A 27,798-nucleotide genomic window follows, 5' to 3' on the forward strand; every position below is an offset into this window, starting at 1 on the left:
TTATTAATCTTTACTATCTTGCGTGTCAGCTGAAGTTCAAACCCTTGCTTAGGCTGCAGAAACAATCCTGAACTATTAGACAGGGAAGTTGATGGACACAATACTTTTACACAAACATACACCCACCCCAGGAAGCCACTGGAAAGTTTAAGAACCGAACCTTACTATTTCAAGTATTGAGTCAGTGTCAGTTTCACAAAATACTATATAAATATTATAAAGATTTGAGACCAGATGGACACTTTTGTATCAGAAAGATTTGGTTCCCATATTAGTTATCTGAAAATATTGCCCCTTTCTTAACTAAATAGGGTGGCAGATTTTCAGGAACCCTCCCCTGGGAGATCTGAAAAGCACTCAAAGTATCCTTTTCCAGACTGGCTGGAGCCGTGAATAAAGCAGTCTTAGGGGATAGAGGTGCACAACAGCATTGTGTAGCTGGTCTCACTGGTTCTATTAATAAGCATGTTGTCAATCTTTTTTTAAATATATATGTACATATCCAAATATGGAAGAGTTGCAGAAGTCTACAAGTGGGTTTATGTAAGCAAAGACCTGTTTTCCCAAATGAAAAATATGAAGAAGTTCTTGAGCAAAGGGGTATTGGGTCAAGTTAGATAATTTGTTAGATAAATTATATTTCTATCTCACCTTTCAGCCAACATTGGCTCCCAAAGTGGTTTACAACTACTAAAACCCATCACAAAATTCACTGATTTGACAGATTGTCTAACAGCAGTAATAATTTAATTCTGAACAATCATTCAATAGACTAACTAGCACTGAAAATAACTTCAAGGGGATGAAGATAAAAAGGAGCAGCAAATCTGGATACCCAGTTGTGCTCCGTATCTATCATGGAATGAACTGGTTTCCAGTACTCTTGCTACATTTGTAGCTGAAAACAAAGACTGCTTAATCGGCAAGCTAAAAGAAGTTGTTGTGCAGAGTTTCTGCTATCAAGCAGCGTTTCTGCTATCTGCATACAGAACAAATTGCTCCAGATTTCAACAGGCGCTTCTTGGCAAAACAGTAAAGTTGCTCTGTGCATGTATGAGTCGTTTCAAAACAAATGCTAGGGTCTTTTTTTGCTGTTTAGTCATATGAGAGCACCATGAGCTCTGGCTCTAAGCCTTGTGTGTCACAATAAATTGAGGGAGGAAAAATACCCCGAAAGTTGTATTGATAAAAGTGTGGCTTTTGTTTTTTATTTATGCAGTTTATTCACTACCCTACTGTTGAAAGTGATCTCAGGGTGGGTAATAGCAATTTTTAAAATAAAATAAAAACCAACAAAACACGGTATGGTAAATGAAAACAGGGAGATTACAAAGCAGTACATCACCCACCTGTCCCAATGCAGGCCCTGTAGGATCATACTAGAAACTCTGGAAAATGGATAATATTGGTGCCAGTTAAGCCTTGGGAAAATGTTATTCCAAAACCAGGGTGTGAGTGCTGAGGTTACCCTCTGGCATGTCACAGGTTCACTGACCTCATTCAGAGATGGTGTAACCAACAGGGTGGACAGTATGGGGAGAAGCACTTCTTCAGGTAATTCGGTTCAGAGCCTTATACATCAAAACCAGCACCTTGAATTGGGCTCGGTGGTGAAAAGGTTGCCACTGCAGATCTTTAAGTATGGGTGTAATGTAGTCCCATATAGAAAATCTGGCAGAACTCTGGCAGCTGAGCCTTTTACATTTTAAATTGCATTTTAACCTGTATTTTAAATTGTTTTCTTCTTTTTCTTTTTTTCTTATTATGTTTTTACTGGAATTTTATTGGTGTTAGCTGCCCTGAGCCCGGCTCTGGCCGGGGAAGGCGGGGTATCAATAAAAATTATTATTACTATTATTATTTATTTGAACCAGCTGCAGTCTCCAAACTGTCTTCAAGGATAGCCCCAAATGGAGTTTACTAGCGTGGTTGTCACTCTTTTAACAGCTCTGTGAAACTGTGGTTTGGTCACTGTCCATCCTCTGATCCAATAGGTCCTTCATCTGTGTTCTGTGAAGCAATTCTGAGTGCCCAGTGAGTAGAATAGTATGCTTCAAATAATAAATGGGTTGGTTTTCTTACAAATTCCAGTTGCTAGGAATTGTGAACAGGAGACTGCTGTCGTGCTGATGTCCTATTTGTGGGCTTACCATAGGCATCTGGTTGGCTATTGTGAAAACATGGTTTTGGACTAGATGGGCCTTTGGTCTGATCCAGCAGTGGGCAGGCCAAGCTTTCTGTTTACCTGTGGAGTCACACTTCCTTGAGGCTTTAAAGCCAAACGTTCACCTCAGTATCTGCAAAGCCTCTTGTGTTACCCATAACTCTAAATGACTTGTTCATCTCTTTGTTCTGGAATCGCAACATACACTGTGTGCATATTGAAATTCGACTCTGCCCTCAATTTTCCAGGTAATTTTGATAGCCTATTTCACAAGTGCTATAGACCAGGGAAACAGAGAATGCTTGAGCTCATCCCATCAATGACCTTTTGGCCCAAGGACTGGAGTAGCATGGTTTGTTAAAACCCAGATGAAATTTGTACTGCTTGGCCTTTTTTTGAAGCTTGTTGTTTTTGAGCCGTCAAGTATCAGGTTTTGAAATGGAACGCTGGGAGAATAAGCACAAAATCTTTGTGAAGAGTCTCGGAACCTTGGAAGATTTGCTGATGTGTCATATCTTGAGAAGCTGATGGCTAAAAGCACTCAGTTTTTCTAATCAGAGAGTTAACATAAATTCATTGCTGGCAGTTAGATTGGAGCTGGAGACTCGCAGCCTCGTAAAACTTTGGAGGCCAGATTAAAAGCAAGAGAAGTTTAAGAATGTTGGTAATCTTAAAGCCGTAAATCACTGAAAGAAAGCAGCAGTGGGCTGAACTCTGCTGACAGACATATTAATTTCTAAGGTCTTGTGACATTGAGAAATCTAATGTTGCAACTCATTGTACGTAGGACAGATAATTCCTTTCCACAGGGCAGATGTTGCCATTCCCTTTTCTGCTTCCTCTGCTCTAAGTTTGACAACCTTAAATAAAGTGTTCTTTCTGGGAGCGGGGGTTGGTTATGTCTGAACTGGACGCCTTCATTGCCATTTTTCCCCTTAATGTTTCATTGAGGTTCACACACTTCCTGTGCATATTTATGTGCTTCCTATAGGAATTGCAGGTGTTTAGTTTTGTATTTATTTGCAACATACTGTGAGCACACTCGCTGTTTGTTTAGAAAGCTTTCTTTTAATAAACAGGTAAAATTTGAAATTTGGGTGTTAAAAATGAACAGACCAGAATATATATAATAGACCTTTTTGACTCAGCAAGTGCTGAAGAATTGCTCAATGGGTATGTGAAAGTTAATTCCCTGCAGGCACTGGCTGGAGCAAAGCACAGAGTACCATACTGCAGTTATTATAGAAATGTAAGCCAACAGAACAAAATTGAGGAAAAAAGGGTGAAAACATGCTAACTCAGGGTTTCTGCCGTCTGAACAAAGCAAGTCTGTCATAAGTGAAAGTTCTTATTCCTTATTGGCTCTTAATTCATGTCCTGTGTTCTGGTGCATGCAAGTTGTGTTCCCAGGGAGCTTGTCAGACATTGCATTAAGTTGTCTTATAGGCTGTGTCTCAGCAGAAGCCAAATATGGAATGGGCCGTGGGGACCAAATTAATTGACATGCAGATAACTGTACGGCCAAGCTTCCATTATTGCTACTTGCGTTCTTAGCATAAAGAACACCTCTCATTAAAGTAACTTTATCCAACCCTTGAGTATCATTCTTTTTCTTTTTTCTTTAAAAAAACATTGCCAGCAGCATTCTCATTTCCCATGTCCTTTCATAGTATAACCTGAGTATTGGCTCTGTCCGTTAATAAGGTTATTTCTCCTGAAATACATCTGACCTTCCCTGTCACTTATCTTTATACAATGAAGGAGAAGAAGAAAACCTTGCACAAAATAGAGAAATTATACGTTCTCTGCACCCACGCACCCTTGATTTGTTTCAGCACTTCCAATCTATAAGATGCTTCCTGTTGTCCTGGTCTGTGCAGTCAACAGGACTGATGTGTCTGTGTGTCCTGCACATTTTGTTTCCAGTGCTTGCCAGCAAAAGGTTATCTGCCTCCTCATAAATTCTCTGAACCTTCATCAGCAGAGAAACAGTTTAATTACAGATATGTTGAAACACTGCCTATTAACAACAAAGCTGTTTTTAAAAATAAAAATTGAAAAAAATCCTGCGCTTTCTTCCATCCTGCCCCCAAGGCAGCACTAAAGCCCTATAAAGGCAAACTGTAATCTATCTGGCAAGTGTCAACCCCAAATGCTCAAGCAAAAAGAATAATGTTTACCTGGTGCCTAAATGTAAACAAAGTAGGCACTTGGTGAATGGGTATTCCAGTGAATACCTGATATATAACAGCTGATTACTACCAGTGAAGCATATGGTTGTGTAGAACCAACCATGATTTATTCAGTAGTAGCCAGGAGGGTGTTACTTAAGAGTCTTTGCCTCTGGTTTCTTTCTCTCTCCACCCCCACCAAAATATTTGGTATCTTACAGGATGAAAGGCAGTTTAGAAATATTGTAATGTTTTCTGATATTAACCCTCAAGTATTATTCTGGTACATTATTCAAAGTGCTCAAAATGTGTGCTGCTTTTCAGGACTCGCTAAATAGGTACTTCTTTTGCTCTAGGAATGAACACATCTCATCGCTTTTCCTTCTCTCAGGGGAGCTTGATTAGCCAAGGTGGAACGCGGTAGACAGAAACAGCCAAGCCTTCCATATGAAAGACTGATCTATTTTTATTTCGTTCTAGTCGGGGCAGTTCAATGAAGATATGATCCCAACAGTGGGCTTCAATATGAGGAAGATCACCAAGGGAAATGTTACTATAAAGGTAAGATGCAGTATGTCTTGGGCAAGTGTGCTCCTAGATTTGCAACATAGTGCTGCAGGCAAGCTTAGGGGTTTGAGGAAGCACAGGCAGATCGACGGGGTTGAATTAACACCAGCTTTTTAAAACTATCTGCTGTTTCCATAACACCAAACTGGTTTCTGGGTGCCAAGCTGAGCCAACCCTTTTGTAGAGGACTCTTGGGATGCTCTGATAAGTTTTTCTTAAAATTGGTTCAATGTTCAAATTATTGGGGAATTTAGTTTGCGGAGAGACAAGGCCCACCTCCCTCACCTGCAGTTTTTAAACTAAAAGTTTAACTCAGACTGAATGGTGCTGGAGTGGAGCTTGTGAATTTATTTTATTGATGGTGCCCTGTTTTCCAGCACAATTTGAGCACTAAACTGGTTGCTGCTTCTGGTTGTAATATTTTATACAGTTTTTATATGATGTGTTTAATTTTGTATTTTTAATAACTCTTTGTAAACCACTCTTAAATAAAAAGATTGCTTATAGATACATATGAGGACAAAATATAGAAATGTTTGCTTGTTTAATTTGTATACTGCTCTTCATCTGAGGATAACAAGGAAGTATACAATATATCACAGGGTGGTTTACAATATAAGTTAAGGTTATTCTGGTGTGCCTTCTAGTCAAAACTGTGGATGTGAATTTCTGGGTGGTCTTTCTCTCACTACTACTAGATACCCTATTGTTTTTGTGTATTATTTGAATGATTAGCTCTGCTCCTGTTAGAGAGAGGAGTAGATGTTTAGTGGGAATCCTAAAAGGAATTGCCTAAGCAGAGTAGTGGCAGCAGAGTGTGTCTGGTTTAAATGCAGAATTTCTAAATATATCAGTAGACTGTTCTCCTCCTTCAGTTCCATTTATGTGTTTTGACCGGGAAAACACTGCAAATATTATTTAATTAGTTTGGATATCAGTTCCATCACTCAAGAGTTTTGTGGAGCTAATCCTAGTAAATTTTAATTCATCATAATACAGTAATTTGAATACTTGGGTTCTTTACAGAATTTGTAAATGTGAGAATGCTTTTGTGAAGTGGCCATTGTTGTACCACTGTTGCTCAGAAACCCAGGGTTCTCTGAAATCTTCTGGTAGCCCTTCAGATGGCTTCCTTAATAATAAAGAGTGTGGGCTGTGGATGACCATGCATAAAATGAAGACATGGGAAAGTGTAGAGCAGGCAGTGGGGCCAAGTATGTGTGAGTCAAGGAGAATGCTTGGGCTTGCAAATTCTCACATTGTAGTTCTCATCCATATTTTAACTTGCTGCTTCTTTCCCCACAGCTCTGGGATATTGGGGGCCAGCCTCGTTTTCGTAGCATGTGGGAGCGGTACTGCCGTGGAGTCAGTGCCATAGTGTAAGTATTCCCTGCCTCGATTCTCAGTCTGTCACCAAGCTCTGAGATTGCCATGCGCTACTCTCAAGACAAGTCCTAGGCTTCCTCTGAACACTGGAGCCGTGTGGTTGTGGTGGGATCAGATCAGTCCAATAAACTCCGAAAAATGTGATAAATGAAATTAAGCTAGCAAACCCTGAGGCTTCTTTGTTCTTCAGGACATATCCACTGTCTCTTGGATCACGTTTGGAACTGTAAGAGATTTCTTACCTACCTTACAGGTGTGGCTTCACTTCTAAGCACAGGCTGGGTTCCTTTATATTAGGCCCGGGAAAACTGTGGCTCTCCAGATGTTGTTGAACTACAACTCCATAAATCCATTCTTTATTTTTTATAGAATGGCACAATGACTCCATTGGATCCTACCTGCCTTTGAACCATAAGTGAGTGCCCCTGCTCTGAGGGTTACTGCACACACAAACAACCACTGGATGGCTGCACTTAAGCTACACTGTACCAAATAAAGTTGCAAATAAAGCACCGCTTCTGCATCAGGCCACTTTTGACACAAAGGGTTGCTTGTGGAATCTGATTAACTGCATGGAAGGCAGCAGGAGGAGGAAGGTTCTTCAGGCAGCCGTTCAGTTCAAACCCTCACTGTCAGTAGGCTGTGGGGCAGAGCAGGGCCTTTTATTGACAGCTGCAGACTTCTGTGCTGTCTCTGAAAGATCACAGTGTCCTTGGCTGACTCTTCAGTTCCTGCTGGTGCTGCTTTTTGTGAAACCCTCTTTATTCCTTTGAATACCTGGTACGGGTGGACGGAATAACCTTCAGCCATTCTGCTGCTCTCCTCTCTTGGGCTGAAATAGAGCAAGACAAAGTATTTCTGTAGTGCCTCTGCCAAAGGGCCAGGCTACACCTGATTATAAGTACGCCTTTTAAAAACAAGCCAATTGTGTTTTGAAGAATAGCACCTTCAGGGAGCGAAGAGCAGCCAGGTGGAGGGCAATTTTTGGTAGGAAACTGGCACAAGACTCTGATCTGGAGATTGCTTGGTGAGTGACTGAAAAGGATTGACTTTCCAGTGGTCAGGGAATGTGACTTCATTGCCTTGTATTGTTTCTTCCTTTCCCCATGTCTCCTAGAGGTAGAGAGAGGTTGGAAAAGCAACCAAATAAAATTCATAAATTCTAACATTTATTCAAGCTGTAGATTTTAATATATATTTATTTTTTGCAAAAGAACCCACTTGGGATTCCTTAGAAAGCTGCCATATACCAGGTCAGGCTGTTCGTGCATTTAGCCTAGAATTGTTTGTTCTCACTAGCAGCAACTTTCTTTAAGCTGAGATGCCGCAGATTTGAACCCAGGATCTTCTGCATGCAAAGCATGGGCTCTACCACTGACCTGCGATTCCTCCTCAAAGTACATGCGCAGGCTACACAGCCTTGACTATAAGCTGGTTTCTATGCCATGTTTTGGAGAAGAAGTGTGTTGGTATAGACAGTTGGATACTAGTATTCATAGACAGGTGATTTTTGAAAAGGAAGAAGTCTGCTCCAAGAAGCAGTTACTTTCCTTGAGAGTCGAATGCTTTTATGATTTCCATTTTTCAGAAGCATCTTCTCTCTCTGAGGCCCCCATTCATAAGAATATTTAATTACCTTACCAGATTGCAGGGTTTGGTCTTCTAAACATGAAATGCGTGCATTAAAAGCTATATTATGTGTACCTCAAAAGCTATATACACACAAATGTAGGGTGAAGGGAAGCCTTTATCCCTTCAGAACTGTTAAAAGGGGTATATAGTGTCTTCAATATACATGGCACTTTGCAAAATAACAAAAGCAGAAAATATAGGTACTTCTTCCAGATAGCTTGTACATGGCACTTAAGGGGTAGCTTACATAATTCAGCAGAAACTGGGGAATGGCAGAAACCAGCATGTACAGAAGAGAGGCTCTTTAATTTCCTTAGATGTGGGCTTCTGCGCGCTTCATACCAGATTCTTGGCACTTCTCAACTAGGCTTACCTTGATGGCCACTGCCAATGACCAGAGGCAATACAAGCTGGGCTCAGTTAGAAACCCCGTCCTGTGTATGCTGTTTCAGTTGCAGAAGTATTTCCTTGTAGATTTCCACATTATCGAATGCTTCTCAGATGTTCTGTGCTTGTTCAATATCTACTATAACATAAAAACTCCATGTAGGAAATCTGCACACCGAGTCCCATATTCCCTGCCTGCTGGCTTTCTAGGTGAGCCAGCCTAGCACATTTTGCCTGATGAATAATTTAACATAGATGCGGTTTGCCAAGCTCCTGCTGTGCAACCAGCAGTTAGAGCAGCTGAATTGTTGCATTGCACAAGAGCACCTCGCAGCTTCTGGTATAGAGCATTGGAGGCACTCTGGAAAAGGGCAGGGATAAGGATTGCCCATTAAGGTAGGGGCACAAGCAGCAATTTGTGTGCCACAAGAAATCAGAACTGGTAGTGACAAGGGCATTATTTCTGTGGCGGCTTAGGAATTTGGTAATAGATGGTCAGTGGGTCTAAGGATCCAAACCCCTCGTTATGCTGAATGTCCCTCTAACACAAAATCAAGTACCTTGAACAAAATATTTTCAGCAGACTCCAACCGCCCCTTCCTCAACTTCTAGCTCTCTTGAATTTAAACATATGTTGGCAGATGGCTGATAAAAATCTTAAACTTAATCCCACCTTTATGGATCTGCTCTTTGTTCTTTGCACTCTTCAGTAAAAATCAGTCTGTCCCCATCCCCAGGCAAAAAATATCAACATAAATTACAAAACAAAACCCAACACTAGCCCTTTCACCAGTTTATATGAAGTTTGCAAACCAAAAGAATTTCTACACATTTGGACTGATATGTAGCATTATGGTGGCCACACTGAAAGTATGTGGTCTCAGAATTGCAATTCCCCCTACTTATGGGATGGGGAGAGTAATTGAATCTAATGCCAAGGTAGTGGTTAGTTAGGACCCTATATTCAGTGGCTGGGACTCAAATGAAGATTCAGGATAACCCACCTTGCTTTCTGGAGGTTGCTCTCTTCCTCTGGTTTGGCTACTCCATGCAATAGCACCTGTTGCTTCTTGACCTCAATGTAGTTGATTTCATTCCAGATACATGGTAGATGCTGCAGACCAGGAGAAGATTGAAGCCTCAAAGAATGAACTTCACAACCTGCTTGATAAGCCACAGCTCCAGGGCATCCCTGTAAGTTGCTCCAGTTCTGGAGAGAGGCTAAGTGAACAAACAGATCCGTATGAGTGTGTGCTGGATCATAATGAGCAGTGGATGATTAGCGGCAAGCCTTCCATACCAGACTCTGGATTCAATCCTTCCTATCTATTTGCATGCTTTGCTCTCTTGGACTGTGTCGTTGGGATGTCTCTTTTCCAAGATACGAAAGGTTTGGTTAGAACAGGGAAACTGTTTAGAGTGTGATATAGAAAATTTATTAATGCACCATTTGGAAGAGATAAAGGACACACCACTTGCCACTGTTATCTTAATGCTGTGAGTCCTTGAGGGTACAATGTATGTGAGTTTGAGGTGAGAAAGTCTAGGATGAGCCAAATGAGTGGTGCTTGCTATTGTACAGTGGTACCTTGGATTACATACGCTTCAGGTTACATATGCTTCAGGTTACACACTCCGCTAACCCAGAAATAGTTCTTCAGGTTAAGAGCTTTGCTTCAGGATAAGAACAGAAATTGGGCTCTGGCAGCGCAGCAACAGCAGGAGGCCCCATTAGCTAAAGTGGTGCTTCAGGTTAAGAACAGTTTCAGGTTAAGAATGGACCTCCGGAATGAATTAAGTACTTAACCCAAGGTAAGGTAAAGGTAAAGGTACCCCTGCCCGTACGGGCCAGTCTTGACAGACTCTGGGGTTGTGCGCCCATCTCACTTAAGAGGCCAGGGGCCAGCGCTGTCCGGAGACACTTCCGGGTCACGTGGCCAGCGTGACAAAGCTGCATCTGGCGAGCCAGAGCCGCACACGGAAACGCCGTTTACCTTCCCGCTGGTAAGCGGTCCCTATTTATCTACTTGCACCCGGAGGTGCTTTCGAACTGCTAGGTTGGCAGGCGCTGGGACCGAGCAGCGGGAGCGCACCCCGCCGCAGGGATTCGAACCGCCGACCTTTCGATCGGCAAGCCCTAGGCGCTGAGGCTTTAACCCACAGCGCCACCTGCGTCAACCCAAGGTACCACTGTATTAATATTCCATCCATGAAATGGGAAAATACCCTTGTTCTGCAAAGTCCTTCTGCCACCAGAGAATCTGAAGTCCTTTTCAACATATATTACAACTGAGCTCAACAAAAAAAGCACATTAGAGAATAGGAAAATATGTAAATGACATATTTGGCTAGGTTTTTGTTTTTTGAAACCCTTCTGATCTTAATTTCACCAGTGTTTTCCTGGTATTCAGGAACTGACTGTGTAGTTTGAAGCTCTTGTGTTACATCTGTTGTCACTGTGATGTAGACCTGGCTTTTCTGATTCCATGCTTAGAAGAAGTTCCCCTGAATTATAAGGAAATTCTTTGCTTCAAGGGTATCAGTTCTATTGAAACCATGGCTATATAGGGTTTATTCATCATAACCAATGGAGCCACCCTTGGCTGATCCAGTGGTAGATGCAAGCTGCCTATGTGAGTCGTAGACTGAGAGATCTACCCTCTTCTCTTTCTCAGGTCCTTGTTCTTGGGAACAAGCGAGATCTGCCTGGTGCCTTGGATGAGAAGGAGCTCATTGAGAAGATGTAAGTATTTGCTGTTAGGACTTGGAGTTACAGGTATTTGCCTACTGTGGGCTTTTGCATCTCAAAAAGTACCATTGTTAAGCTTGACTAAGGCATTCACATTGCACTGATTAATTGGTTTTCATACACACAAGTCGGTTTAAGAGTTTGGGAAATTGGATCTGGATATGTTTGATGTGGTTGAAAGATCATAATCCTAGATCACAGCAGCATTCTTGAATGAATCAGAAGTCCTGTACATTTTGTTGCCCATTGCCGAATCTGCATGCGTCTCCCTCAGTGATGTGGAAAGTGAAATTTTCTGCACTGCTTTTCAGCAGAAAAGTGTTTCATAAGTTCATTAATAACAATGAATGCATGACATTTGCAAATGTGATATTAGGTAAGCAAGTTTCTAGCTTTGTTTGCTGAATGCAAGTAAAAGAAGCATTCTGTATTAGATCACTGTCTTGGGCTTCAGAAAAAATTCCAATGCAAATCACCCTACCTTGAATTCAAAATTTTTCCAGAAAACCTGCATCACTGCCCCCATCTCCATCTTTTGCCATATCAGAATCAGAAGTAGTTTATAAATCTGCAAATAACCAATAACATAAATTGCTGGAAGAGAGCTAGTGCTTGTATGAAGCTCTCTTAAGGGGCAGGTATGACCTCATGCTCTGTCAACACTGGCAAGGCTGCTGTAGGATTGCTTTAGTGCTGCTGCATTTCTGACTGCTCACTTATTTCCCTCAGACATGCACATGTTTCCAGCAGATGAGAGGCTGCTACCAAGTTACTGAAAAAGAACTAGGCCAAAGCATCTATTTCTCTAGCTGGAAAAATCTTCAGTAATTTGGATCTCTTGCTGCATTCCTTAAAGGGGAAATTTGCTGTTACGACAATGGGGAGACATCTGCTTGTTTTTTTAAGGCTGCTTTGAACTCATAGGTCTGTTCCCCCGCCACCCCCACACGGCTGGGCTATGCAGATCCTTAATTCCTTTCACAAGGTTATGGCATAAATTCCAGACGGGTAGCTGTTACAGTCTGCTGCAGGAAAAACAGCATGGAGTCTTGTGTTGCCCTTTTAAAGCCTTTCATATTTATTGTGGCACTAGCTTTTGTGGACTAAAGCCAGCTTTGTCAACTGCATGAAATGTTTTTCTCAGTAGAGAGTGTGTGGAAATAACACACACACCGGTTGTCATAGTATTATCACCTACCTTTCCAGCTATGCCAATTCAACTCTTGTTTTGGGGAGAAGAAATCCACAGCTCCATAGATGCAATATAATCAAACTCACAAAATTCTAGTCCTGGTGTTTCATATTAGAGTAGTTTGAAGTAGTTTTGTAGACATGTTGACTTTCAGGTCACCAGCAGTGTGTTCTGAGAGAGTTGTCCCTTAGGTTTCCGAGTGCTAATCATTTCTGTGTCTGAATTATGTCTGTGCATTTTCTTTTATAGAGCCAGGTCTGTTTATCTTATGTGGACAGCAGAAGGGCATTATCAAGAGGTCATAGCAATGATAGCCAACGTGGTACCCTCCAGATATTGCTAGCCTACAAGTCCCATCACCCCAACCATTGGCCATGCTGTCTGGGGCTGATAGGAGGTGGATTCCAACATTATCTAGAAGGCACCTTATTTCTGGACTGTGGGTATATGTTGCACTGGAAGTTGAGCAGTTGAATAAACATCCAACAGTATGGTTGATAATATTAGGTTTGGTAATAGTGTTGCTTGAGTGGACTTGGCACCTGTGTTTGTCATAAGGCATAGTCCCATTTTTTCTTTCTTTCTGGCAGATAGGTATTTAAGATTGGGGTGAAGTCTTCTAATGATGACATAACTACCACACAAGGAATACAGTTGCCCATGATGTCCTATAGTTCATTGATAAAACATGTTGGAGAGGGTCTCACTTGGAGCTGTAGGTGGCAACAGTTGATGTTCTGTCACTTTCTTTAGTGGGCCTTTTTTCTCATGGGTCCAGATGATAATGGTGCCGTTGTTTCTCAGGGAGAGGTGAGGCATTTGGGCACAAGAGCTAGCATTGCTCAAAGTGGGCCATGAATGTGTTGGAATGTTATATGGAGCTATGTGTGTACTCACAGCATTGCCACTGACCTGAAGGGCCAGGAAGTCTAAAAATCTAATATAATTGTGGGTGAGCACAAAGTAGCAAACCCTGGTGACTGGATGTGCTTGGCACCTTGTTGACTTGGCATTGGTAAGTTGTCTGGCTGTGTCCCATTCTTGGGCTCCATATTACGTTATTTGGGGAGTGTTACTGCCTTCTAGGGCTGGGCAATATCTGGTTTTCAACATCGCAATATATCACCACCTAAACATCACGATATCATGATGCCTGAAATAAGGATGAAACTATGTAGAGGCGAACGGGGTGATGTCTTGGCAACTGCTACTACTTAGGAGTACTTAAGTACATTTTTACTTCCCTTTAATATATTGTTACCACAGGGTGGCAGGAATCATGAGAGAAGCGATGACCAGCTTTACAGTTTTTCGTGATTTGTGATATATTGCCAGGTCAGATACTATGAAACGCTTATCACGATGTTGACTACAAACCAGTTTTGAACGATACATCTCCATATTGCCCCAGCCCTATGGCTTCCCGAGTTAATTGCAGCCCATGACAAATCCACCAGTGAACATCCTGGCAATCATGGATGCAGAATGTGCCCAAGTGGTATAGAAGAGTACAAGCCTTCAGGAAGATTTCCCCTCTTGGCAACACAGCAGGTCTGGCCACAAACCTCAGTACTGTGCATTTTACATAGGAATGTCAGAGGTGTACAATATTCCTTGTGGTTTACAGTGCTTTTTCCTCTGTACATAGGGTGCAGTGGAAGGAAGACCTTATGTGTCTGACAGGCTTAAGCTGTGAAAGCTTAAGCCATGCCTAGTGATTTGCCTGTCTCTTAGGTGCCATAGGGCACATTACCATTTCTGTTGGATCAATGATTGATTTGGAGCTTCAGAATTTGTTTACGTTTTAGTGGAAATGCAAAGAGCCGAGGAAATCTTGGACTTGATATCAGGTTGTTGTTGTTTTTCTTAAAATAAAATAAAAAAACCACACTCTTGGAGCCTTGTGATGTACCACAGGGTGGCGCCAAAGGCAGGCCAGTGTTTTCATCTTTCCTTTTTATGGTACTGGCTGGATAATGTGATTGAACGGAGGTCTAGGAATTTCATGATTGTCACGTGCTAAAATGGCGCAATTCAAGAAAACAAAGCTTGGTTCAAGGCGAGCATCTTGGAAGATTGGAAGGGGACTGGAGAGAGGAAAAAGAAGATTCTCAAATGTGTTATGTGTATAAGACCTAGACAGGAGTTGTGCTACCCTTTTCCCATGCTATTTGTCTACCAGGGTTAACATTTTGATAACTTGCATCCAGCAGTAATAACCCCCCTGTTCACCACTGAGGAGATCAAGCTGAGGTGCTTTGTCCACATGGGGCTGCTGTTTGGGGCTAGCTTTGCTGGCCAAACTGGAGTCACCAGCTCCCCTCCTGTTGAGCCCCTCCCCATTGTCTTTCCTGACAATGTATATACATTGTCACATGCTCTTGGGTGCTTTGGGGCAGCAGCACCCTTCCCGAGGAGTGGGGGCTGTTACCCAATGCCCTGCCTGCTTTCCTGTTCTGGAGTTTAACGGGGGGGGGGTGTTGGAGGGGGAGAATAAGAAATGAAAAAACTGAATTTCAGCTATTATTGGAGGGGAAAGGAAAGCAGCTGACTGTCTGAAATATATTGCTAAAGAAACTCTGAATAGAAACCCGAGTGGATGGCAAAAGAGGATAGAGATATGCAGAGGATGTGCAGATTTTGTTTAGTTTTGTAGAAAAGGGCCAGCTTTTACCTTGACTACTATAATTAAATAAAGAAAATTGCAATGCAATAGCCCTGGAGTTCACGAAGGAATTAAAGGGGAATCAATACAGGTGACAGGAAATGTTGGTTTTGTGAGGAATAGATTTCCCTTACATCTTGTGGAAATGTTGGATAACCTAGAAATAATAGGTTGATGGTAGCTGACTATTTGAGTGAGCTCACACAGTTTTCTAAGAGACTGAAGTAGTCATACCTCTGGTTACAGCTGCTTCGTTCCGTTCTTTCGGGTTATGGACCGCCGAAACCTGGAAGTACTGGAACGGGTTACTTCCGGGTTTCGGCGGTCGCACATGCGCAGAAGCGCTGAATCGCACCCCGCGTGTGTGCAGACGCAGGTTGTGAATGTGCATCCTGCATCCCGGATCACATTCGCAACCCCAGCGTCCACTGTAATGCCTTCCAGACCTTCCACATATCCATGAGTGGGTGTTGTATGCATGGAATCCACATGTATAGGCCCCCATTGGATTGTGAGTGGGATATTCTACATGGGACTGGCGGGAAAAGGTACAGGAGTCACTGCTGCAGGGAGGGAGGCACGTTTTGCCCATTTCATTGTGGATACCTTTCTCTGTATGCAGTGCTTTCCCCAAGGAAGCCTGATATTCTTGTGCTTCTGTTTTTCCTGCAGGAACCTGTCCGCCATCCAGGACCGAGAGATCTGTTGCTATTCAATCTCTTGCAAAGAAAAGGACAACATTGGTGAGTGTAGAAGGGAAGGGGGAGGTTGCAGGGTCAGAGTGCCTGATAATTCTAAGGGGAATGGTTGGGGCTTGAATGCACAGTGACACCTAGACTGCCCATGGGAGATCTCTCCTTATGCTCTTTGGCTCTCCTGTGTTGTGAGCACTGTGAGATTAATTCTGTGGTGACACTGAATGCCCCTGGGGTCTGGCCCCCTCCATACATAATTAGGGGGGCAGGAAAGGTTTGTGTAGGCCCACGCGTGGAGAAGCTGTGGCCCTCCTGAGTGTTGGTGAATTGCAGCTGCCCATTGGCCATGCTGGCTCATGCTGGTTGGGATTGGAGTCCAGTAACACCTGGAGGACCACAGGTTCCCCACCCCTGCTGAAAGCCATGGTAGAGAAAAAGTTCACTCAAATGCAAAGGTCATTCCCTTCAGGACAACATGTTGGGTTTCCGGCAGCAGGGCTACAGAAGTGAATCATGAGCTCGGCTCATAATTTGGTAATCTCCTGTGAGGCCCCTGTGTGTTTCCCTTACCTCTAGCTAAGCAGCTCGCTGCAACTTCTGTTTTTCATGATGGTCATTAACCGTATCTTGTGTTTGACAGACATCACCCTACAGTGGCTTATTCAGCACTCAAAATCCCGGCGAAGCTGAGAGCCCTTTGGCCAGGTCTTGGATCGGGAAGATGCCATTGTAAAAGCCCAAACGCACCTCCTCCTTTCTCTTCCCCCATCTCCTGCTCTTTCCAACTCTCTCGCCCACCTCCCTCTCCCTAGATGGGTATTTTTAGGGGACCCCAAATTCCTCTTCTGCTGAGATTGAACTCCTGTTTTTATTGTAAAGAAACTGTCTGCCTCCTCCCCCTCCCCCTTGCTCCTTACTCTGGTTTTGGCACTGTTCTGTTGTCGTCGGTGTGTGTACAGTATATATATATATATGTATATATATTTTAATTTTTTAATTTAAGCAATTTTGCTGTTATTAAATGGGGCCTGTCAGCTGTCGTAGGGGGTGGTGCGGGTGGGGCAGCAGCAAATGGATGGGGTGGGGAAAGTACCAAACGCAGTATTGGGAATGTTATGAGCAGTCAGGGGCAGTTGGAATGTTGCTGGAGGGGACCCTGGCTTTGGGCAGTATCTTCCCCCAAGAGAACTCCTTCTTTTCCACCTCAAGCCCCTCCCTTCTCCTTCTGCAACAGGATCCAGGGGTCTCTCCCCTCTCTGCTGCCCCAAGCTGCTCAGCACTATGGTTAGGGGATGAGCCCCTGGGAAAGGTTCATAGAACAGTATTGTTCATGGTCTGAGACTCTAGAGGAGAGTTGGTGCCATCTCTTCCTCCTGCCCAGTGTCCACTGAGCCCTGGGGAGCAAATGCTTCCCAATGGACAGATGTTGAATCTTCTGGACATGAGCTTTGGCTCCTACTCAGCTTGCTCCCCAAACCCCCCCAGTATCATCTCCCTCTGCACCCTGCCTGATGAACTGGCATGCCTGGTGGATGCTGGGCACTCATGCTTTGCAGCCTTTGTGCTCACCTTCCTTCTCGGTCTGGTGTCTTTCTCTCGGTCAGCACCTGAACAGAAGTAGGCAGTGGATGATGCACATCCCTTGACTGTGTGAAGGCAGAATAAGGGCCCAGGGTTCTGTGTGCTGCCAGAGCAAGATAGCAGATCTGGAGTGGTCTGGGTTTCTCATGACCCTGTTCCTGGGCCTCCCACTCATGCCAAACGCTTGCGGCCTGTTCAGCTCGTGAGGGACAGTAGGAGGAGACATCTATGCAAGAGTTCCCTTCAAAGCCCTTTGGGCAAGGCATAAGGCGCTTCCCTCAAATCCTATATTCCACTGCTGCAAATTTCAGAGTGGAGGACATAGCGGGTAGGAATTGTGCTCTGCCCAGTTTGGAGGTGTTTCTGCAGGCCACAGCCTAGTCCTTAGGAGCAAGGGCTGTTCCTCAGTTTCCTAAGCTTGAGTGTGTCCCCCTCCTTGAGCCCAGGGCTTGAGCGTACACACTTGCCTGTCCCTCAAGTTAGGGTGTGAGGCTTTGGTCTTGGGTTAAACTAGTGGAGTAGAAGGAGGGCGTTCTTGTTCTCTCAAGCGCACATGAGGCTGTGTGGGAGACGCTTCGCTTCACACCCTACTGGGCAATAGGGTGCTTGAGTTTATAGGTAAAGGGCTGTGGTAGCAAGGAGGAGCGGTTCCTGGTCAGGGGTATTAATCCAGCCTAGTGGAGTTGGCAACTGTCCTGTGTTGGTGTTTGCTCACCCTGGAATCTACAGCAGCCTCAACAGGGTCCAGGAAGGGGGTCATGGGAAGGATCATTAAAAGGCTTTGTATGCTAGCCCCCTTGTCTCCCTGTGAAGGGCAGCAGGCTGCATGTGGCCGTGTCTTCCCTGTCCCACTTAAGCTTTGGACAGGTGTGAGACTGCAGGGCCCTTCCTGCCCTTGCCTGGCCCTATCCTGCACGGAGCTGCTCCCTTCAGGGCGGGAGGGGGGGCTTTCTAACTGCATCTTTCCCCCTCCTCTTTTCTCATTTTCACAGAATTGCACAAGGAGATATTTTACTTTTTTTAATTTAATGAATTGTAAAGTGTCATTATTCCTTTTTTAAAATATATTTTTGGCTCATTTTTTGACCTTCTCTGTTGGGAAATGAATCTTGTAACAGTACATTTTTTGCCTCCTAAATAACAATAAATTAACAATTTTGTGTTGGTGGTGGTTGCATTGTGAACTTATTTCCTCTTCACTGGTTCATCGTCTCTCTCACTCACTTTATTGGAGCCTGCTCTGCTTCAAACTCAGCTGATCAGCCTTCTTTTCCCAGCGGCACCTTCAAGGCCTTGGGGCACAGCTTCTACAGGATGACGGCAGCAAACCAAGGAAATTGGAGTTTATCTTTGGAGGCTTGCAAATGTAATTTTCATATGTTTAGATGTGATCACCTGCCAGGATTCATGTTTGGCAAATTGCCTGTCACACCCATACACCTACGGGTACACCCGCTGATGGGGACTGAACTGGCTAGGGCTTACCCATCTTGGGGTGACAGTGGACACCTTACAGGAGAAGTCAGTGCATTGTGTAGCAGCAGTGAAAAAGACAAGCGCAGTTGAGAATTACTAGGCAAGGAAATGGAAACAAAGCCGTCGCTAACAGAAATCTTTAGCTAGATAAGATAAATCTGTATTGTGAACAATTATTGTCACCGCATCTTAAAAAGGACATTGCAGCACCAGAAAAGAACAAGCATAACTATTGGGGCTGTGTTATGGTGCTTGGGAACAAAAACTAATGTGAGGCCCCTTGGTTTTTGTTTTTTTAAAATATAGTAACTAAACAGGTCCACAAGGGAGCTTTATAGATGATGTGGAGCAGGGGTGGCCAATATGCCCTCTGGCACCCTTCAGCCCCAGCCAGTGTGACCAATGGTCAGCAGTAATGGGACTTGAAGTCCAGCAGGTGTCTTTTTTTTTAATTTCTTTTTATTGAGTTTCTCTTACAACATACACAAAAGAAAAATAAATTAAAAGAAAAATACAACTACACATCGTACAAAAAGGAAGATAAGAAAAAGAAAAAAGAAAAAAGAAAGAACAACTAATGTACATGACAAATTTAAGTACATAGTTTAAATACACAAACTGACCTCCTTCCCTGCTGATTTCGGGTTTCTTAATTTAAAAATTTCATCTTCTACAGCTGGTATTGATTACTGATTTATACATCGTAAGTTTTATAACAGACCTGCTATAGTTGGTATGTTTCTATAATTTCCTTCAATATAGACCATAAATTTATTCCAATCATCAATTAACTTTGTATTTTTTTGATTTCTAATTTTTTGCGTCATTTTTGCCAATTCGACAAATTCAAATAATTTTGTTTGCCAATCCCTCACCGTTGGTATATTTGTGCTTTTCCAGTTTTTTTCAATTAACATTCTGGCCGCTGCTGTTGAATATTGAAACAGGGTTTTATCTTCTTTCCTTATTTCTTCTCCAATAATACCTAATAAAAAGGCCTCTGGCTTTTTAGGGAATGTGTACTTGAATATTTTTTTTAATTCGTTGTAAATCAAATTCCAGAATTTCTTGACCTCCTCACATGTCCACCACATATGTATGAAATTACCTTCTTTTATTTTGCATTTCCAGCAGGCCTTATTTCCGGTCTTGTACATCTTGTTTAATTTTACTGGTGTTATATACCACCTATATATCATCTTCTCTAGGTTTTCTCTAATTGCAACACTTGCCGTGAATTTTATTCCATCATTCCATAATTTTGACCATTGTTCATATTCTATGTTATGTCCCAGGTCCGTTGCCCATTTTATCATGACCTCCTTAATTTCTTTGTCCTTTGTATCCCATTCTAGTAATATGTTGTACATTTTAGATAATAATTTGGTTTTGTTTTCAATTATTTCGATCTGGAATTTGGATTTCTTTTCATTCATTCCTACTTTTTTATCTTCTGTCCATAATGCATTTATTTGATGGTACTGTAACCAGCCTGCTAATTTTCCTTTTAGATCTTCGTATGGTCTTAATTTCCAGCTGCCTTCAGATCTTATCAATAGGTCTTCATATGTCAGTCTTTGCTCTTCCATGTTTACTTTTTTGATTATTAGGATATCTGTTGGGGACAGCCACCAAGGTGTTTTCCATTCCAAAAGTTTTTTATTTTTCTCCCAAGCTTCATACAGTGGTCCTCTAATAATATGACTTGAAAACCCTTTGTGAGCCTTCTCTTTATTTGACCACAGATAGGCGTGCCAGCCGAACCTATTGTTAGACCCTTCTAAATCTAATAAATCGGTGTTTTCTAGGGTTATCCAGTCTTTAACCCAACATAGGCAGGCAGCCTCGTAATATAATTTTAGGTTCGGAACTGAAAAGCCCCCTCTCCTTTCGGTCTGTGAGTAATTTAAATCTAATCCTTGGCCTTCTCCCCTGCCATATGAATTTCGAAAGGGTTTTCTGCCAGTCTTTAAATATTTTAGGGCCTCTGATCACTGGAATATTCTGGAACAGGAACAACATTCTTGGGAGTACATTCATTTTTATTGCCTCCATCCTACCCATCCACGAGAGTTTAACTCTGTTCCAAGTATCTAAATCTTTTTTAATTTCCTTCCATGTTGTCGAATAATTATCTTGGATTAAATTTATATTTTTTGGTGTGAGCCATATGCCCAAATATTTAATTTTTCTAGCCACCTTGATTTCGTATTGTCTCTCTAATTTTTCTCTTTCATCTTTTCCCAGATTCTTGATCATCATTTTTGTCTTTGATTTGTTCAATTTAAAACCGGATAGCTTGCCGTATTCCTCCAATGCCTCCAGCGCTTTGCTAATACTTTCTTGCGGCTCTTCCAAGGATAACATTAAGTCGTCTGCGTAAGCTTTTAGTTTATATTCCTTTATTCCTACTTTAATTCCTTGGATCTCTGGAATTGTTCTTATTTTGTTTGCTAACACTTCTAGTACCATAATAAATAAAAGCGGGGAGAGAGGGCATCCCTGTCTTGTTCCTTTTTCGATTTTCAATGAGTTTGTAAGGTTATTGTTTATAATCAATTTGGCCGATTGGCTTGAATATATTGCCTCTATTCCTTTCATAAATTCGCCCTCAATCCCTGCTTTCTCCATAGATTTTATTAGGAACAACCAAGAAACGTTATCAAACGCTTTTTCCGCATCTATGAAAATCAACGCCGCCGGTATTTCATTATTGGTTTCCAAATGTTCAATTATATTTATGATATGTCTCACATTATCTTTCATAAACCTATTTGGGAGGAATCCTGCTTGGTCTTTGTGAATTAAATTTACTAAACAGTTTTTCAATCTATTTGCCATGATATCTGCAAAGATTTTATAATCATTATTTAATAAGGATATCGGCCTATAATTCTTAATACTCAATTTATCCGTATCCGGTTTAGGAATTAACGTGATATGAGCTTCTCTCCAGGACTCTGGTATTCTTCCTCCTCCTAAGATGTTATTCATAGTATCACAAAGCGCTGGTATCAGTTGATTTTCTAAAACTTTATAGTATTTGGCAGATAGGCCATCCGGTCCTGGGGCCTTTCCCAATTTCATTTTTTTTATCGCAATCTGGATTTCTTCTATTTTTATGGGTTTATTTAACTGAGTTCTTTCTTCTTCTGTTATGGTCTTCCCTCTGCAGTCCTCTAGATATTTTTCTATTTGAGTTGGATCTTCCTCTTCTTTCTTATATAGCTTCTCATAAAATGTAAGAAATGTTTTTTGTATTCTTTTTGGGTCTTCTGTCACTTCTTCCTCTATCTTTATTTTGTTTATCACATTTTGTTTTTGCCTTCTTCTCAGTTGCCAAGCTAATAATTTTCCCGTTTTGTTCGCTGATTCAAAATATTTTTGCTTCATTAACTTAATTTTCCATTCGATTTCTTGGTTTGTTAGTAATGAGTATTGTGTTCATAATATTTTTGTTGTTTGTATGTTTTGTTCATCTTTCGGGTTTTCTGTTAATTTTTTCTCACACTCTCTTAGCTGTCCAAGAATTTCTTCTTTCTTTTGCTGTCTTATTTTCCTCTTATAATTGTTTTGTTGAATGAAGAAACCTCTTAGAACAGCCTTACTGGCGTCCCAAACTACTTCTATGTTTGTTTCTGCATTGAGGTTCAGATCAAAATATTCCTTTAGGGTTGTTTTAGCTTTTTCAATAATTTCTTTGCTATCTAATAAGTATTCGTTCAACCTCCATCTAAAACCCCCCTGTGATACACCTTTTATTTCCAATGTTATCGGATTGTGGTCAGAGAGGGTTCTCGGTAGGATTTCACATTTTATAGATCTTAAAGTAAGTTCCCTCGAATTCCAGATTTGATCTATTCTGCCCCAGCTTTTGTGTACTTCTGAGAAAAAGGTGAACTGCTTTTCTGTTGGATGCTTATGTCTCCAGATGTCTACTAAGTCCATGTTTTCTTCCAAATCTTCAAATGATTTCGGTAGCTTCCCTTGGTTTCGTTTTTTCTTTTCCGTTTGTCTATCGATTTCTGGTATTGGCACTGCATTGAAGTCTCCCAATAGTATCGTCCTGTTGTTTTCTAATTCTATTAAAATTTGTTCTAATTTCTTGAAAAATTCTAATTTGTTTGAGTTTGGGGAATATATGTTTACCACATTTAGTTTTTCCCCTTGGAAATTAATTTGCACCCCCAATATCCTCCCTTCCTCATCTTTGTAGATCAGTTTAGGTTCCCATTTTTCATTGACATATGTTACTACTCCTCTTTTTTTCTCTGCCGTGGAATTTATAAATTCTACTCCTAATTTCTTATTTATCAGAATGTGTTTATGCTTTTTAGTTACGTGAGTCTCTTGTATACAGATTACATCCAACTTTTTCTTTTTCAAGACATTTACAATTTTATTCCTTTTGGTTTTTTCATTCATACCATTTACATTCCATGTTAAGATTTTTAGGTTCATTGCTTCGTTTGTCTATTAATAAACCAGTGGGTTACCAATTTAGATTCGGGTGGTTTTGCTTTCTGCTTCTTCTTCTTCCTCTTCCGCTTCCTCCTCCCCTGCTTGCCCTTCTCCTTCCTCCTCCTCCTCCTCCTCTCCCTCCGCTCCTTCCTCCCTCTGCCCCCTCACCTTCTCTTTTAGGCCTCCTCTCTCATCAGTTTCATTTCCATCATTGCTAAGTTGTCCAAAACCTGGTCCTGGCTTCTACTCAATTCTCCAAAATTCTCTTTTAATTTTTCTGCCTCCTTTCTCTGATCTTTCATCTCTCTTTGTATTTTTTTATTTGAGTCTTCCAAGGTCTTTGAACGAGTCGTTAGTTCTTTTATCTTGTTTGACAATTCCCCTACAATTCCCCTACCACGCCCTCTATCTTTTTGTCAATCGATTCCTGCATCTCTCCTAATTTTCTCTCCATATGGATTTCATTCTGTTTAAATTCCTCCTTTATTTTCAGCCATAATATATCTAGATCTTTAATTTCCCCTTGTCGAGATGCTTTCCTCTCTAATGGTGTTCCTACTGGCTTTTTCCCATTCTTTCCCGACATTCTCCCCACCTTCACCCTCCCTCAACCTTTATCCTCAATTTATACACGTGTTTAGTTTTCTTATGTCTCTCCCCTAGGGGGCGCACAATCTTAACCCACTTAATCTTCTGCGGCGGGGTACACTAGCCTTCTCTTGATCAAGTTAAGACGATACTGTCAAGTTCAACCATCAAGTGTCCAATATCAAATATCAAGTGTCCCCCGCCTTTCAAATATTATCTAAATATGTTAAGCTGTTTTCCTTCTTTATCTTTAAATCAGCCTTTCTTGAGTTGAAACGATATTATCCAATTCTACAATCATGCGTCCCCCCACCTTACATATTTTATCCTAATAAATCAAACTGTTTTTCCAATTTTCCAATTTATCCTTGTAGATCTCCAGAATCTAAGATTTTGCCTTCAAACTACCACTCATATATTTCAAATGCTTAATCAGACCACATCAAAACCTATTAACAATATAGAACAATATAGAAATATGGTATTAAAATAAAATCAAATTGAAAAGTTGTTAATCTTATGTGGTAGAGGAGGTATGAGAGAAGGAGACGAAATGGTATAAACGAGGGTTGGGAGTTGTGGGTATATCTAATGACCAGTTTTTGTTTTGTTTTCAGTTGAAACAGTTTATTTCTCCTTCCTTCGTTCACTCTTCGGCCACTTGTTTGGCTTAATCCATTTCAGCGGGGTGCAGACAATATTTAATAATCTATCTTTAATAATCTATCTGATTAATGTTCTTTCAAAAGATGAGTGACTGGAAAAAGTCTTGAGGACACCATGCTAACTGACCCTGATATAGGGAGTTAGACCAGGCATCCCCAACCTGCAGCCCTCCAGATGTTTTGGACTACAATTCCCATCATCCCTGACCACTGGTCCTGTTAGCTAGGGATCGTGGGAGTTGTAGGCCAAAACATCTGGAGGGCTGCAGGTTGGGGATGCCTGAGTTAGAACATGGGCTCACTCAGTGAAATTGGCTAGCAGTAGCTAGGAACAGACTAGACCAAAGGAGGCAGTATTTCATATAATGCCTTAGTTTAACTTGTGGAATTCACTGCCAACAGCTGTCTGGCCAGTAGCTTAAAGCTGTACACAAATTAATAGAAGAGTTGGTCTATCAACAGTTTTTCATGATAATGCAAAAGAACCTCCCTTGTAACTTTTGTGGATGTATTTGTACTTGGAAGCATAATCCTGAACTAGCTGGGACTTCAGTCTGCTTTTTCATATCTCTGTATATCTCCTAAATGCTGTTGCAATTTCCCCACTAGCAGACTTAATTGTGTAGCTTTTCACATAGGGAAGACGGTAAATGGCTTTTATATTCCTGAAGGGAACATAAGACAGGCTTGTTTTCACAGCACTTACCTCTTTACTTTCCATCTTTTGGGAATACCAGTGCTGGCAGTATTTCCTTGCAGTTAAACCTATCCAAGCTACAGTAAATCTAGGGGAGAGAGTGGCTTCATGGAACAGGAATAGCATGTGGACATAACTGCCTCTCTTTAAATGCAATGTGCCAATATAGCCTGAAGGGGAGGTGGAGAAATATGTACCACCTACACATTACAAACTATGAATTCAGGATTATATGCATCAGCAGTTCCTGTCCAGCTTTTTTTCTTGCTTACATTTCTCAGTACAAGCATATCATTTTGACACAACCACTTTTGTCCTAGTAGTAAAGGAGTAGGCAGGCCTGTTTGCTAGACCAAATGGAGAAAAACATCTGCAAGTAGCATCACACATGTACCTGGTGTGTCCTGTCAACCTTGTGCCCACTGTTGCTGCAGGCAGAGTGGCTAGCCAGTATCATTAGTACTGGAGATGAAGTTATGGCCAAGAAGGGGGTGAGTGTCATTCAGCAGGGGCAACAAGAGAACTCTGGAGTGGATGAGCTGATGGCATTTTTCTGGAAGTGAAAACAGTGCAATTGTATTAGTCTCTAAGGTGCATTGCACTTTGCCAAAAACATGTTCATGTTGCTGCAGGCTAATACTGCTGCCTTTCTGGAATTTTGATTATCTCAGTAACTTCTTTCTTGTATACTAAGCAGACTTGAAAATTCTAGTGAGGACCAATCATTTGACATTTAATTTGTGTGCCTTTTATTTGAGTTCAGTTTTGGGTCCATGGTAACTTCAGAATGAAATATAAGAATTACTGTTCTGCAGCAGGCCAAAGATCCCCATAACCTAACACTGTCTCTAACGGTGGCCTTCCTGATGTCCCTGGGAAACTTAACCATCCATCCCTTTGTTGGCAGTTTACAGTTATATGGCCTCTCATGTGGAGGTGATCGTCCAATGACAGACCTATTTTCCATCCTGTTTTCTTTATCAAGTTTTGAGGCTTTTGATACTTAGAAATTGTTTCCACATTGCTTGTATGCTGGGGAACCATTCACAGTGGCAGCTCTGCTTAAAATTATGACACACTTTCTTGGTCATATGTGTGAGCAGTGGCCAGGACTCGCCATCTTGTATCCCTTAGATATGTCCAGTGCTCCCCTGTGGTTGCGGAGTGCAGTGATGGGCAAAGGAATCTTGGTTTTGTGTGGCGAAGTTTCATAAGTAATTTGAGGATGATTAGGCTGGTGGTTTTCAAAGCCCATTTTGGTTTGGTATTGTAAATAATAATTTTATTATTGATACCCCACCCATCTGGCTGGGTTGCTCCTGTAAAGTACAAAACTCCAAACACAATTCAACTGCCTTCTCTTTGTCCTTATGTAAACTGCATAAGGTGTGCACCTGCTGCACACACAGAACAGTTTAAATTGGATTTCATGTCCCTGTGATTTCCTCATCCTCGTGGCAGTCTATACTTTCCCTCCATCTGATTTGGATTTTTCGGATCTGCATATCATGCAGTAAGGAAAACAACAAAATGAAATTGCATGCTAATATGTACTGTGTGAGCATATTTATGCAGGTGGTGACCTCTTGGTGGGCTGCTGGGCACCACACAACATTTTGTTGTTGTTAGGACCTGTTTTGTACAGGTCTGGTATATCAGGAAACTATCAAAGGTAAATTGAAAATGACTGCATGCACAGGTAAACAATTATCTGTACGCATCCCTACAATGGACCTCAGGGAACTCTGCGAAAGTGAGGAAGTACTGAATGAGAGGATGGCTCAATGCACAGTGCAAATCATAGCATCAAGCAGCTCTCGCTAGTATGAATGGGAAACTCAGAGAGTTCAATTGAAAGCATTCATGTGGGCAAATGTGCATGAAAGTACGCATGGAAAAATCAGGGCTGTGCAACCCGCATGTGTATTAAAACTGGTGTGTATGCAGCCACCATACCCAAACATCTCTGTCATTCTTTCATTCACTGTCCATTCTTAGGCTGCATGATGCTGATTTGGCCATCTGGCCCCTGCCTACTGGGATTGCCCCAGATCATCTCTTCTCCAGCAGCAGCAGCTGCCTGGGCTCTAGTCCCTATTGGAAATGGCATCATAATGTGCTTGATGCTGTGTCTTGAACACTTGACTGAAGGGGGCGACCCTTTATGGCCCCAACATCTTTGAAATGTTAGACTTGCTCCTTTCCTCCCCCCGCCCCCCAAACTGCATTCTAGCCAGGCTCGATCTCTTTTCTTTCTCGTTTTCTCTTCTCCCTTCCCCACCCCCAGCGCCCTGACCAACCAGAACCCTTTGCAACAAGCCCAGCATTGTTCTCACTTGGCCCTTGCTCAGGGTAAGCCAGCAGGGAAAGCACTGCATGAATAGCAGCTCCCATCCATTCTCTGCTGTCTTGTTACATATTCAGGTCACATCACCACTTAGGCTATGCACAAACCCCCTCACCCTCCCTGGCAGGGCGAGGATCAAGACAGTGGCCTCCTCTTACTCTCTGTCTCATAATTGCTCTGGGTTGCTTCACTTTGTTGGGACGATTTCTAATCCTCTTAATAGGACAGGACCCCCTGCTAGCAAAAGGCAGAGGCTATCTTCAGAATAGATAGTCTTTCGCCTTCTATGCAAACTGACCCAAAGGTGGACTGTTTAGTCCAAAGATTTTTCTCATATTCTGTCCTTTCGACCAATTCTGGGGGGTGGGAGTGGAG

The 27,798-nt window shown here is 42.0% G+C and overlaps 1 protein-coding gene and 1 long non-coding RNA gene across 2 annotated transcripts in view; one reads left to right on the forward strand and one right to left on the reverse strand.

Annotated features, from left to right (window-relative positions):
* Positions 1–18,356, forward strand: part of ARL8A (ARF like GTPase 8A) — a 37,214-nt gene extending 18,858 nt beyond the window's left edge. Inside the window, exons 2-7 of the mRNA XM_079980060.1 lie at positions 4,816–4,896; positions 6,208–6,281; positions 9,408–9,501; positions 10,983–11,050; positions 15,586–15,656; positions 16,249–18,356. Of these exons, the coding sequence (XP_079836186.1) occupies positions 4,816–4,896; positions 6,208–6,281; positions 9,408–9,501; positions 10,983–11,050; positions 15,586–15,656; positions 16,249–16,298 (438 nt within the window). The 3' untranslated portion in view covers positions 16,299–18,356. The remainder of the gene's footprint in view (positions 1–4,815; positions 4,897–6,207; positions 6,282–9,407; positions 9,502–10,982; positions 11,051–15,585; positions 15,657–16,248) is intronic.
* On the reverse strand, positions 14,123–15,578 carry LOC307218185. Its single transcript, XR_013839864.1, has 2 exons — positions 15,331–15,578; positions 14,123–15,124 (listed from the first exon to the last, which is right to left on the reverse strand). It is a non-coding gene; the product is annotated as an uncharacterized lncRNA (long non-coding RNA).
* Positions 18,357–27,798: the final 9,442 nt, after the last annotated feature.

This window comes from Podarcis cretensis, assembly GCF_951804945.1.
Source record: "Podarcis cretensis genome assembly, chromosome: 6".
In the NCBI taxonomy this organism is placed as follows: Eukaryota; Metazoa; Chordata; class Lepidosauria; order Squamata; family Lacertidae; genus Podarcis; species Podarcis cretensis.